This window comes from Syngnathoides biaculeatus, chromosome 4 (assembly GCF_019802595.1).
Source record: "Syngnathoides biaculeatus isolate LvHL_M chromosome 4, ASM1980259v1, whole genome shotgun sequence".
Taxonomy (NCBI): Eukaryota; Metazoa; Chordata; class Actinopteri; order Syngnathiformes; family Syngnathidae; genus Syngnathoides; species Syngnathoides biaculeatus.
Genome location: NC_084643.1, coordinates 5,044,441 through 5,058,344, shown reverse-complemented (window position 1 = coordinate 5,058,344; position 13,904 = coordinate 5,044,441). Strand labels below are relative to the sequence as shown.

Below are 13,904 nucleotides of genomic sequence, written 5' to 3'. Positions count from 1 at the left end.
ATACAGATGAATCAAAAGTCGTGGTGACAAAGGGAAAATGTTACAAATGGCATCATCGATGTCGCACATCACGTCAAGTCATGAAATATCTTTTTTTTTTTTAAATCATTGCCCGAAATCCAACAGGCGATCATATTTGTTGCAGTAAATATCACATTTTTTAATTTAAATCGCATACCCGCAGTTAATGTTAATAAATTATTTATACTAAGTGTCAGGCGTTGATGCTACATATAACAATTTCATTTTTTAATTTATTTTTATCGGTACGTGTTTTTGTAAAATAGTGTACCGTTGACACCCCCCATGCTAGTACGTGCCACTGTTGGAACTGACCATTTGAATTCGGGGGGTAAACATTTGACACAATTCAATCTTTAGCGCAATGCCAACTCATCTTCATCAAGATATAATGAATTTAAAATCGCGAATATATTCACACGTGTTTTAAATACACACATTCTGGTGTGATACGACTTTGTTTTGAGGTGCGTCACCCCTTTCGTTGTTATGGACTCTTCCTGTCACTTCCTTGTTCGAACTTTTGTTTTGGGGAAAGCTTGGGCACAAGTTTCGTGAGACTGCTACTACTCCTCATTTATTCTATGGGAAATGTCAACGCCATGACCGACAATAATTGCACAAGTTGGTCGGTAGAAGGCTTAACTATCACCGCGGTCGCGTGTCGAAGAACCTCGCTAACGTTGCTGTGAGGCTCCGCATAGGGGGTGAAGAAGATGTCCTCGGCTAATGTTAGCGAAGACATCCGAATGGACTTCCCGCTGCACTCTTCAGTTTGGGAAAATAATTACAGGAAGCTGGAGCAGCAAATTATACTGCCACAGGTTAGTAAAGGGGACTGTCTAGCCGCAAGTGGAAGGCACTCAAGATTGCTAGCTCAGCAAAGCTACCAATCTGCTAGTGATTAAAAAAAAAAAAGGCAGGCCGCCTTGTTTGACTGATCCCGGCCACCACCACACGTTTGACGCTCAGAAGTTTATCATTTCGCTTTCTGTGTAATGGATTCCATATTTTTCCCCTCGTAGAGCCTTAAATTAGTTACTACATATCATTGAACACTGAGCAGCCGCGCCAGTAGTAACACCTGCTCAACTCTTTTAAAGGTAATAAATAATGCGAAGTTATTAATCACAAAACGTATTCATTTTATCACAATGTTGATTAATGTAGTTGTATTCATCACTACATCATTTGTGTAGTTATTGTAATGTGTTTTCATCTTTTTAAAAAGAGACTGAAACAGTGCAGTTGTATCTAAAGCGTATTTACAAAGACTTTTTGTCTAAATCCGTTGTTCTGATTTCAAAGACAATTGAACAATTGACAACCTTTATTGAACATATTTTACATTCTAAAACTCACGGCACGCTGCCAAACAAAGATGTCATAAACGTATATACCGTATCCAGAAAGTTATGATTTCTTCCCAAGTTGCTCCGTCATTTATATACAGTATTCAGTGTGGAATCTGTGCCTGTTAAATGTTATTTTGTTTTTGCATGGCAACGTGTGGCTACACGATTTTACCTGCTGCCATCTTGAGGAAGAGCATTTAATTGTTCTGCTTGTCACTATATATTGTTTGCACTGAAAAGTAAGTAAGTAACCGGGGTGCCTGGAAGATAACATGCAAACTCCACGCAAGGCGGGGATCGAACCCGGGTCCTCAGAACTGTGAGGCCAATGCTTTACCAGCAGATCCACCATGCCGGTTTTTTTTTTCTTTGCCCATTGAGTAACGATGATTGTTCTGGAGTTGCAGTAACACAGGAAGGGGCCAAAATCGACATGCGCTTAATTGTCGTGACCTGCGTCCATCAAAAATGATTCTGAACAGTTTCTGCTAAACATTGTCTTTATGAATCACTAAAGACGTGACCTTTTTCAAAATGAGATTATATTTTATGTCATGATGCTATTTGTAGGAAACATTTGATTTTAGGTTGGTTTTTTTTTTTTTTGCATTGCATTACAATAACTTGTTATTTGAGGTGAGCATTTTGTGCTTCTTCTCGGCAACATTTCATGAAATTCATTTTCTTATGGACCCCCCCCCCAGAATGACATTGAGACTGTGGATCCCAGAGGTCGGACACCTCTCCACCTGGCCGTGTCACTCGGACACATGGAGTCGGTGAGAGTTCTGCTGAGACACGGAGCTCAAGTCACGAAAGAAAATGACAACAATTGGACAGGTTAGCACGAAAGCGCTACAGGCGCTCCTGTTCCTTGGGATTCCCCTCACTGGTGTCGATTATTTTGTTGTTTCTGCAGATTTGAACTCTTTTGTCTTTTCTGTCTCGCTAGTGCTGCAGGAAGCCGTCAGCACGGGAGACCCAGAGATGGTTCAGGTAGTTCTTCAACGGAGGGACTACCTCAAAGCGTCGACTGCTTTGGAAGGAGTACCTGAGCTTTTGTCAAAGATTCGAAAGGTTTGACGTGACGCATATTTACCCTTAGTTTTCAGTAGCATTTACAAGTCAAACTATGTTTTTTTTATTCCTTTCATTCACAGTCTCCTGACTTCTATATGGAAATGAAGTGGGAATTCACCAGCTGGAGTACGTTTTGTGTTTGTCTTTGCACATTAACTGTCATTGTTGTGCTGTATTTAAAACAAAGCAAGGCTTCTGATGTCATCCTGAACCAACTACATCATTTACCTCTTTTTTTTTTTTTTTTTATATTCTGGATTAATTATTTCGCTCATGCAATGTCGCTCCCCAGTCCCTCTTGTGTCCCGGGTTTGCCCGAGCGACGTTTGTCGCATTTGGAAAAGCGGAGCGAGCCTTCGCGTGGATGCCACTCTTCTCGGCTTCGAGAACATGACGTGGATCCGAGGGCGAAGGAGCTACATTTTCAGAGGAGATGGTGTGTGTGCGTGCGTGTGTGTATTCCTACAACAAAAATGAAGAGTAGAATATGATCTGATATTAAGAATAACTCAAGCTCCTTGTCAGATTCATGCGCAGAGTTGATGGAGGTGAACCACGATGATCAAGTGGTGGACACCGAGCGTTTCATGATCTCGCAAGAGATGGAGGACGTCACGCTGGAGTCAATGCAGCCAGCAGAACAGGAAGTGGCCAAAAGGCTGACCACGCCGATCGTCAACACCTACCTGGACACCAAGGACATCGCTTTTGAGAGGCAAGTGCCTCATTCTGTTCATTTGTCTTTGTCACTGGTTTCCCACTGAGCTTTCTGTCAAATCCACTTTGAATTTTACTGCTCTGGCAGATTAGTTGAGGTGGAACAAAGTTACAATGGTGCTAGACAATCCAAACTGTCGTGGCCTTCTCAGAGCAATGAGGCAACGTTACAGATGGATCTTGCACACAGATGGAAGAGACTGTTCGCCCACGTGTGTCAGCCTCCATTGCGTGTACCGTAATTTCCGGCCTACAGAGCGCACCGGATTATAAGCATCACCCAGTACATTTGTAAAGGAAATAGCATTTGGTACATACATAAGCCGCACCTGTGTAAAAGGCGCAAGTGCCCACATTGAAACACGAGATATTTACAAAGAAAGACTAAACAGAAAGAGTTTAAAGCTAACGCTAACAGGGCCGGTTAAAGTAAAACTTACCGGGAAATATCACTGAGACATGCCAGTAACACAGAAGCAACACGCTAGCACAGCACTAACGTGGCCGGTAAAAGTCACTTCCTTGGCACAAACATTCCACGGGTCTCATTCTTAGCATTTCCGCTCGAGTGCCCCCTTGCGGCTGTAATGCACAAATAAGCTGCATCACCGCATAAACCACAGGGTTGAAAGCGTGTGGAAAAAGTCGCGGCTTGTAGGCTGGAAATTACTGTAATTACTTTTTTACTGAGGGCCAAGTAACGAATATTTTTTTTCTTTCGTAAATGAAATCAACATGAAATCTTGGGCGATTAGACGGTACACAGAGTTTTCAAAGTTTTAATACCTTAGCTTAGTTTAACATGGCAACAACACTAGCACGTACAGGACTGGTTAAAAAAAAAAAAAAACATACCGGTAAAAAAAACAGTCGCGGCAGCTACACAGTAGCAACATGGTAGCACAGCACTAACAGCCGGTTAAAAAACAAACAAAAAAAAAACATAGCTAAAACACTAAGACGCGGCAGAAACATGCTAGCGTGGCACTAACACTAGCGCAGAGCTATCAGGGCTGGTTTAAAAAAAAACTGGTAAAAGTCACTTCCTCAGCACATATATTCCACCGGTCTCACGCTTACCTGTCCTGCTCGAGTGCCCCCTTGCAGCCCTTAGAAAAAATGCACAAATTAGCCGCATAAGCTGGTGAAAAACGTCGCGGCTTGTAGGCCGGAAATTACGGTATTTATCTCATTTGCTTCCACGTATCCATGTTGTTAAAAAACATACACGACAAGTTCAGAGCATAAGTTTGAGGATCTTGGTTTTTTTTTTTTTTTTTACATGATCCAATCTTACTGTAAAAAGATGTGCATTAAAAATATATATATATTGTAGATTTTTCTTTTCTGTATTGTTGAATCTTCTAAGTACAGTATATGGTGCATTTTCCGGTAATTGATGATAGTTCTTTTTTTTTTTCCACCTTGATAGGAACAAATCTGGGATTTGGGGCTGGAGGACAGACAAAACCGAAGTCGTCAACGGATTTGAAACAAAGGTTAAAAATGATAATTTAAATGATTCAAAAATACCTCAAATATGTGCAATATCAAAGCAAATTTTCCCCTTACCATTGTTTGTCTGTGTGTTATTAGGTTTTCAGCGTGAACAATGTGAATGTGGTCATCAGGACAAGGACTGAACATCTTACAAATGAGGAAAAAGCCAGGATAAAAAGTAGGTGGATGGAAATTCTGTAAAACTATTATATACAGTAAAGCCGTGGTTCTCGAACGACCCCATTTTGGAACAAATCGGTTTTCGAACAAAAGTTTCAAGATTTCTTTGCTTCTGTTTTTCGAGCGGAAATCGGTACTCGGACGCACCCCGACAAAACCCGGAAAAACATATTGCGCTTGTTCCAACCAGACCAGCTCACCCACGACACGCTTTGTTGTGTATTCCCACGCCAGCGAAAAAACCCGGAAATAAAATAATGGTCGCGGCGCAAGCAGCTGACCCACCCACGACGTGCTTGTGAATTCGAGCGCCCCCCGAAAAACCCCGGAAATAACACAATACACGCAGCGCAAGCAGTTGACCCACCCACGACGCGTTGTGTTATTGTCAATACGAACGTCCCCCCCAAAAAACACCCACAAATGACAAAACGTGCGTGGCGCAACTAGCGCACTTTTGTTATTCTGTATAACGCAGCCTCTGTACACAGACGTGTCCCGGTAGTGACTGTTGTTTTTCTTCTTATCGAGGATTAGAGTATTAACGCCCAATCATGGCTGCAAAGAAGGCAAGTTGCTTGTTTAAAGTTATTCTGCACTTTTGTTTAAAAAAAAAAAGTTTACAAGGCCGGGGGCTGAGTCGCTACAGATATGACAATGCACTTCCGGCCGAGCATACTCCACTACTAAAGCATACATTTTAAGCAAAAAATAAAAACATTTCTTAAATTATTTTATTATATAAAGTATTTCAACTATACATCTATTTCTACTATGCAGTTTATTATCAGGAAAAGCTAAAAAAAAAAAAAAAAGCTTTAAAAAGCCAAATTTTTTAGGCTTTGAACGCATTTCTTTTTCCATTCATTTTAATGGGGAAACAGCGATTTGGCTTTCAAACAAATCGCTTCTCGAACCGTTTTCCGGAATGGATTGTGGTCGAGAACAGAGGTGTGTGTGTGTGTGTGTGTGTGTGTTTGTGTGTGAGAGTGAGAGTGAGGTGTGTGTGTGTGTGTGTGTGTGTGTGTGTGTGTGTGTGTGTGAGAGTGAGAGTGTGTGTGTGTGTGTGTGAGAGTGAGAGTGGAGCTGTATTAGTCGAAAATAGTGATGTGGACTTTCTCTTAAAAGGTGAAAGGAACATCCTGGAGTCTCTCCTCGGGACAGTAGAACAGCACATAAGTGCACAAGGGGTAAGTCGAGCATCCTGTGATTACACAAATATACCATAATTCCCGGCCTACAGAGCGCACTTGGTTTAAGCCTCACCGAGTACATTTGTAATGGAAATATCATTTTGTACATACATATGACGCGGCTTTGTAAAAACCGCAAGTGCCCACGTTGAGATACGATATATTTACAAAGACGGTACACAAAAAGAGTTTAATACTAGCGCCGCACTAAAGCTAGCGCTAACAGGGCCGGTTAAAATTAGACTTACCGGTAAATATCACTGAGACACGTCAGTAACACAGCATCAACACGCTAGCACAGCGCTAACTCTAGCGCAGCGCTAACAGGGTGGGTAAAAGTCACTTGCTCGGCACATATATTCCACCAGTCTCATTCTTACCTTTTCCGCCTGAGTGCCCCCCTTGCGGCCGTTAGGAAAAAATGCAAAAATTAGCCGCATCAACGCATAAACCGCAGGGTGGAAAGAGTGTGTGTCTATTTCTGTACTATGAGGCCTCTCTTACACACTCTCACAGTATCAGACAAACCTGAGATTGTCTTGGCAAAGAGTTTTATCTCCGTACATAGTGCAGGCGTATTAAATTTTGTCTGCCAGTGAGAGTACAGCATCTAAAGTTTTGTTTTTTGTTTTTGTTCCCTTGCGTTGATGAATGCTTGTTTTTACAGGACCTGACACTCCAATATGCAACTGCCACAAATCCCACAGCGATCACCCCAGAGGAATATTTCGACCCCGGTTTCGATCTGGGCAACAGAGACATCGGCCGACCGATTGAGCTGAGCGTTCGAACACAGAAGTGAGACGACCGTCCTTGAGAAAGGTCAAAATCTAGTTTTCAAATGTGTTCGTCAGTATTGAAGCGGTGTTGCCGTCTCCCGCAGGTTTAAAGGTACCTTGTGGATGAGTGAAGATCATCCGTTGTCCCTGGTGGAGCAGGTGACCCCCATCATTGACCTGATGGCTCGGACCAGCTCGCACTTTGCACGGCTGCGCGACTTTGTCACGCTGAAATTCCCCCCCGGCTTTCCGATCAAAATTGGTGTTTGTCGTTGCCTTGTGAATATAATACGCCACTTTTTTTTTCTTTGTCTGAAGCGTAAAAAAATGATGTGGTGCTTTGTTGTGTTTTTCAGAGATTCCTCTGTTTCATGTGCTGAATGCCAGGATTACTTTTGGTAACGTGAATAAATGCAGCACTGAAGAGGAAGCCAGCGTAACACCGGCGGCCACGCCGTCATCGGCGGGAGACGACGACGAGGCCAGAGGTGGGAAAGTGCTCACCTGAACCGCGAAATGTATCAAACTCTTGTTTTTCCCACCGACCGTGGCTTTCACGTGCATCCAGTACTCCCGACATTCCAGGTGTGCCCATCGGTGTTCGCGATACCCGACAACTACCACCGCCGAGGGGGCAGCCGTCACCCGCCAGCCTCCACCAACGACGAAGAGTTTTTGCAGTACGCGATCCATCAAAGTCTCCTGGATTCTTACATGGTCCCAGACCAGGTGGGGTAACACCTCGTCGGCATCGTCTTCTGCGTTTCTGTTTACATTAATTTAGGAATGCTTGTCACATTTTTGTCTTTCCAGGAGGGGGTTGGGGATGACGCACACAGCGAACACACGGACGTCATGGTCAACAGCCAGAGTGACAGGTACGTATTAAGTGCCCCACTTTATGGTCATCAAACTAATGTAAATATCAGACAAATATAGCCAAAGATTTCATGTTGATTTTCATTTACTGTAATTTCCGGCCTACAGAGCGCACCTGGTTGTAAGCCTCGCCCAGTACATTTGTAAAGGAAATACCATTTGGTACACAGATACGCCGCAGCTGTGTAAAAGCCGCAAGTGCCCACATTGAAACACGAGATATTTACAAAGAAAGACTGTAAACAGAAAGCGTTTTCAAAGTTCTAGTGCCTTAGCTTAGCTTAATATAGTAACAACACGCTAGCACGAACTGGGCTGGTTAAAAAAAAAAAAAAAAAAACATACCTAAATCACTGAGACACAGCAGTAATACAACAGTAGCCGCTAGCGCGGCGCTAACCACGCTAACCGCTAGCAACACAGGCGTACACAAAAAGCAAGATATCCGTGTTAACGAACACACCGTTGAGTTTGAGAGTGACATGCAGACAATATGGGGAAACAAAAGGGGGATGGGGCACTAGCGCGGCACTAACCGCTAGCGTGGCACTAACAGGGCTGTTAAAAAAAAAAAAAAAAAACCTAGCCAGCGCCATAGGCTCATAGCCTAGCGCAGGGGTGTCAAACTCATTTTTGTCGCAGGCCACATTGTACTTGCGGTTTCCCTCAGAAGGCAGATCTTCCTTAACCGCCTCATCATATTTACACATGAAATTTATGAACTAGTTTTGGAACCAGAAATCAAGGGTAATGTTTTTTTTCCAACTATTATTGTTTGGTAACACAAAAATGCTTGTAATATCTCAACGTTATCATTTATGATAGGACAATTTGCAATTTTGGTCCAGATTACAGATACAGAAAAAAATAATCATGGAAGTTGGTACATATGACTTGCGGGCCACATAAAATCATGCGGCGGGCCGGATCTGGCCCCCGAGCCTTGACTTTGACACCTGTGGCCCAGCGCCTGAGGAAGCTTCACCTCGCCGTCACGACGTAAGCGTCTCCGTGTCCTCTGTCGTTCCAGGAGCATCCCGGAAGGGTCGCTCGTGGACTACGGCGACACCTCCAGCCCCACGAGCACCTTCTCGGCCTCGAGCCACGACTCGGAGCTCCACCTGGCCCTGGAGCTGTCGGCGCGAGCGCAAGAGCGAGAGGAGATGCTGCGGAAGCAGGAGGAAGACGAGCTGGAGCGGATTTTGCAGCTGTCGCTCACTGACATGTAGGAGGATGGAGAGGGAATCGGAGTTGATCCGAAAACGGCCGCCTCACCTCGATTTACACTTCCCGTCTTCTATGCAACAGCAGATTTTACCTTTAACAGCCTCGTGTTGCACAGGCGAAACTCTCCTTATCTTAACTTTTTTTTTTTTTTTTTTTAATGAGGGTACATGCTGAGTCTCACGTCTTCCACTTTGCTCAATAGGCTCTGAGGTATTGTGGGCTTTGAGTACCTTTCACTGCAGCCCTGTCATATCTCAATCTTAAGGCAGCTCATAAGAATGTTATCCAAAAAAAAAAAAGACTACTTCAGGTGACTCCACAGAAGTTGGCGCTCACGTTCAACTGCGAAGTGCCAGAGCAGACTTTTATTGTCTTGGCACGGCTCTAATCTTAAAGGGGAAATCCAGCGCTTTGCATGAACAATGTATCCGATAGGTCAAGTCATTTGTTCTCTATTTTGACAGTGTGATGTTAAATCCTCTCTCATTTCATAGTGTTGAGAAGAATTTTGTGGACAATTACGAATTTTCAGGGGCACTGCCATTTTCGCGAGTCACGTGATTTACGTACGCGGACGTGACGTGTAAGGCTCGATTACATTGTGCCCGGCGCTGATTTCTCAGCTTTCTCCTCGGGAAGACGGAGGAATACGTACATACAGATTTGAACCCGTGGCTGTAAATGTTGAATATTCGTATGGTTCTTCAGGCGGAATGACGCCGGAGTCAAGACTACTCGGAGGCCAAAGCGCAGGACAATTATTAAGTGCGTAAACAAGGGCCCCCGGAGCTCTGAGCCGGCAGACGCGGATGGTTCTTCGGACGGGAATGATGCGGAGTCTTGACGAGCGAGTTCCTGCGGCGGGCCCCGAGCCGTGCTTCGGCATCCGAGCTTCGGCGTCTGAGCTTTGGCTAACTTCCTCCCCCGAGCTTCGGCATCCGAGCGTCAGCTAACAGCCTCGACCAAATGCCGAAGCTCGTCAAGACTCCTGCGTCATTCCGCCCGAGGAACCATCCAAATATTCAACATTATTTACAGCCACGGGTTCAAATCTGTATGGAAGTATTCCTCCGTCTTCCCGATCAACCGATACCGCCATTTCTTAAGATGGGGATAAATCCGAGAAATCAGCGCCGGCCACATTGTAATCGAGCTTTTGGTGCGGCACCTTGCACGTCACGTCTGCGTACGTAAGTCACGTGACTCGCGAAAATGGCAGCGCCCCTGAAAATTCGTAATTGTCAATTAAAAAATCTTCTCAAAACACTCTTAAATGAGAGATGATTTAACATCACATTGTCAAAATAGACAACATATTACATGACCTATTGGACACATTGGATTTCCCCTTTAAATCCTTTATAGTTTGGGGGTGGGAGGGGCAAGTCAACATTCCCACAGCGTCACTTTTCCAAGGACCGTGAAGGGTTTAACGCTACAAGCCATTTCCGTCGGGCAACGGAAATCTCAGGGTCAAAAGTTCTACGAAAGCTGTCGGCGGAAGTCGGTTTAATGCTACTGGAAAATGACGACACGGATTTTCCTGCCGCACCGCAAAGCAAAAAGTACACGCAGGTTTCTTGTACTTTTCAGTTGGCCAGGAAGAAAATGCTGAGCGAAGGCAAATTTCTGCAGCGATTTTGTATGTTGGGGGGGTGTCTTTGTTTTTTTTTTTTTTTGTTTGTTTGTTGTTTGCTGCCAGAGCAAATACCAGCATCAAGCCTGAGAAAATTAAAACAGGAGTCCGTGCAGGGGGTGCAGTCCCGCGCAAGCTGCCTGTCGCTATTCCTGAAGTCAAGACGGCCTCGGTTGGTTCTCCTTTAGCCACAAAACAACCGCTAACCTCGTATGCGCGCGTGGGTGCGTCCAGCCGCCTCGGCCGCAGAAAAGATCGCTTTATTATTTCAGCAATGGAAAATTTCGATCAGTCGCACGCGCCGTGACGTTGAATAACCACTGTCTTTAATAATTTTACACTTGACCGACCGCTAACTTTTTGGACCCTCGGGATGTGATGGGAAAAAAATGAGCCGTTATGTATCGTTTCGCCAACCTTGTTTGAAAACAAAACAAAAGGGCCAACTTCGATTCAGTCAAAAGAAATCTTTGTGACGAAACCATGTGAGCTGCAGCTGTTTTCCAAAATAAAAGCACTTTATTTCCATAAATGCGACGACCGCACCTAATTTAAGGGAATGCGGGAAATTGGACTTTGAAGGTACAATTTCATGCAGCGGAAATGTTGCCTTTAAGTTTGTATTTATTGACAAAAGGGAGTTTTTAAAAATATGAATTGTTATAACTTGTGATGTGACCATAGTATATGATATGATGTATGCCGTTGATATACAAGAAACTGAAATGCCTGAGGAAAAACAAGTCATTCGAGACGGGGGGTATGATTTTTTTTTAGAGGTGTTGCTCACTTAATGTGCACCAGTGAGAAATAATTTGACACCACCTCTAAGTCACGCCTTCTGTCTCTTGGTTGTTTTTCTTTGGGCATTGTGGTTTATAAAATTAGAGGTACAAGATGGGGCCGGAAATGGTTATTTTATTTTATAGATCATATTTTTAAATTGGCAGCACGGATCAGCCGGTAACAGCGTTGGCCTCACAGTTCTGAGGTCCCGGGTTCAATCCCGGAACCCGCCTGTGTGGAGTTTGCATATTCCATGTCCCGTGCCTGCGTGGGTTTCCTCCTGGCAGTCCGCTTTCCTCCCACATCCCAAAAACATGCAACATGAATTGGACACTAAATTGCCCCAAGGTGTGATTGTTTTGTGAGTGCGGCTTGTTTGTCTCTATGTGCCCTGCGATTGGGTGGCAACCAGTTCAGGCTGTGCCTCACCTCCTGCCCGTTGACAGCGGAGATAAGCTCCGGCACTCTCCACGACCCTTGTGAGGATAAGCGGCAAATCAAATGGAAGGTAAATAAAGGTTTTTTTTAATTGTAAATCCCCTTTAAATTGTTGACTTTTTTCCCTGATGGCGCAGAATTGCGTCGCATCAAACTGCAGTTTTTTTTTTTTGTTTTGTTTTTAATATTTATAACTGTTGGTTTTATGAGAAACACAAATTGCCTCATGTGGAAAACAACCATAACATTTATTTACATTGCGAGGTCAACGAGGTGCGTCACATCTAATAATAATAATTATCATTCAAAATAAATAAACTTATACAACCCAAACATTGATCGCATTTAACTTGTACAAAAAGGTGGGGGGGGGGGGTGTCCAGTCATTGTGAGGCCGAGCCTCGGTTTTGGACCATCATCGAAGTGGCCCCTCGGCTGGAGTCTCATCCGTGACTTGAGGAGCGAGGGAGGGCGCTCAGCGCCTGGAGAGAGGCTTGTAGACGCACACGGCCATGATGAGCATCAGCAGCAGGAGGACGCCGAGGACGCTCCCGAGCGCAACTACAAAAAAAAAAAAAAGGAAGAAAATATATTTTTAAAAAAAGGAAGCACCAATTCGTTCTTAAGTTCTCATTGAGCAATATTACGCTTGTCACCACTTGCAGCTAATAATCATCGCGTTTTTAGTCTCACCCAGATTCTGCTTCCGCAAGACCACGGAAGGTCTCTCGGCGACTGCGGACCCCTCGTCTTGCCCACTCGCCAGCACCACGAGGGACAGGAAAAACGCTTGCGGGGCGACAGTTAGCATCACAGCGAGCGGCTGAAAGAAGTGGGAGAAAACGATGCTGCTGATGAGGATGAGGAGGAGGAGGAGGAGAGCGCTTCCGCAACGGGATCGGGGTCCTAAAACCGTCGGATTCATCTGCCTGGGGAAGTGGACGACGTCGTTTAAATTTCAGCCCGTCCACTATATTGGACAACAACCGAAGATGACCGTTGGTTACATTTTTGGAGATCATGATCAGCAGATAGATCCATTTTTTTGTTGTTTCTCTAGATTCTTTGATTTATAAATCAGTATGTGATCAGATATGTCCATGAATATACAGAAAGATGGAATGAACAATGTTATCATGTATTGATTTGAAAGTGGCGCTGTCATGAAATGCGCGATTTTTACTATGTTATTATTTTTTTCAAAAAACAGCAGATGATACGGACCTGTGCGTTTTTTTTTTTTTTTTTTTTCACTGCAATATATGATTTTGACGTAGGGCAAAGGTAGAGGTGGCAAAGGCTAAACAAGAGGCATATGAAGACATGTACACCGGGTTGGACACGAAGGAAGGAGAAAGGGATCTCTACAGCTTGGCCAGACAGAGGGATGGAAGTGGGAAGGATGTGCAGCAGGAAAGGGTGATTAAGGATAGAGATGGAAATGCGTTGACTGGTGCCGGTAGTGTGCTGAATAGATGGAAAGAATACTTTGAGAAGTTGATGAATGAAGAAAATGAGAGAGAAGGAAGAGTAGAAGTGGCAAGGGTGAAGGACCAGGAAGTGGCAATGATTACCAAGGGGGAAGTCAGAAAGGCACGACAAAGGATGAAAAATGGAAAGGCAGTTGGTCCTGATGACATACCGGTGGAGGTATGGAAGCAATTTGGAGAGGTGGCTGTGGAGTTTTTGACCAACTTATTCAACAGAATACTAGCGGGCGAAACGATGCCTGAAGAATGGAGGAAAAGTGTTCTAGTTCCCATTTTTAAGAACAAAGGGGATGTTCAGAGCTGTGGGAACTATAGAGGAATAAAGTTGATGAGCCACACAATGAAGTTATGCGAAAGAGTAGTGGAGGCGAGACTCAGGACAGAAGTAAGTATCTGCGAGCAACTTTATGGTTTCTCGCCGAGAAAGAGTACCACAGATGCATTATTTGCCTTGAGGATGCCAGTGGAAAAGTACAGAGAAGGTCAGAAGGAGCTACATTGTGTCTTTGTGGATCAAGAGAAAGCCTATGACAGAGTACCAAGAGAGGAACTGTGGTACTGCATGCGTAAGTCCGGTGTGGCAGAGAAGTATGTTAAAATAGTACAGGACATGTATGATGGCA

At 44.2% G+C, this 13,904-nt stretch overlaps 1 protein-coding gene across 2 annotated transcripts; it reads left to right on the top strand.

Annotated features, from left to right (window-relative positions):
* The first annotated feature begins 161 nt into the window (after positions 1-161).
* ankrd13a (ankyrin repeat domain 13A) lies at positions 162-12,124 on the top strand. 2 transcript variants are annotated; one of them, XM_061817679.1, is made up of 15 exons: positions 162-845; positions 2,081-2,216; positions 2,329-2,453; positions 2,537-2,582; positions 2,749-2,892; positions 2,982-3,171; positions 4,606-4,672; positions 4,770-4,851; positions 5,982-6,043; positions 6,714-6,844; positions 6,930-7,087; positions 7,182-7,313; positions 7,411-7,554; positions 7,639-7,703; positions 8,735-8,871. In XM_061817679.1, exons 1-14 carry the CDS (start codon positions 738-740, stop codon positions 7,653-7,655), a joined length of 1,542 nt encoding a protein of 513 aa, XP_061673663.1. In that variant the 5' UTR covers positions 162-737; the 3' UTR covers positions 7,656-7,703; positions 8,735-8,871. The 2 variants fall into 2 exon arrangements, with proteins under 2 accessions (XP_061673663.1, XP_061673662.1); XM_061817678.1 differs by having other exon boundaries at positions 166-845; positions 7,394-7,554; positions 8,735-12,124.
* Positions 12,125-13,904: the final 1,780 nt, after the last annotated feature.

Bases quoted from the DNA above. Each gene is read 5' to 3' on its own strand.
- ankrd13a (XM_061817678.1), top strand. From the start codon at position 738: ATGTCCTCGGCTAATGTTAGCGAAGACATCCGAATGGACTTCCCGCTG. The intron at 4,852-5,981 runs GTAGGTGGATGG...TTCTCTTAAAAG, and splicing joins GGAAAAAGCCAGGATAAAAA to GTGAAAGGAACATCCTGGAG. The intron at 6,044-6,713 runs GTAAGTCGAGCA...TTGTTTTTACAG, and splicing joins AGCACATAAGTGCACAAGGG to GACCTGACACTCCAATATGC.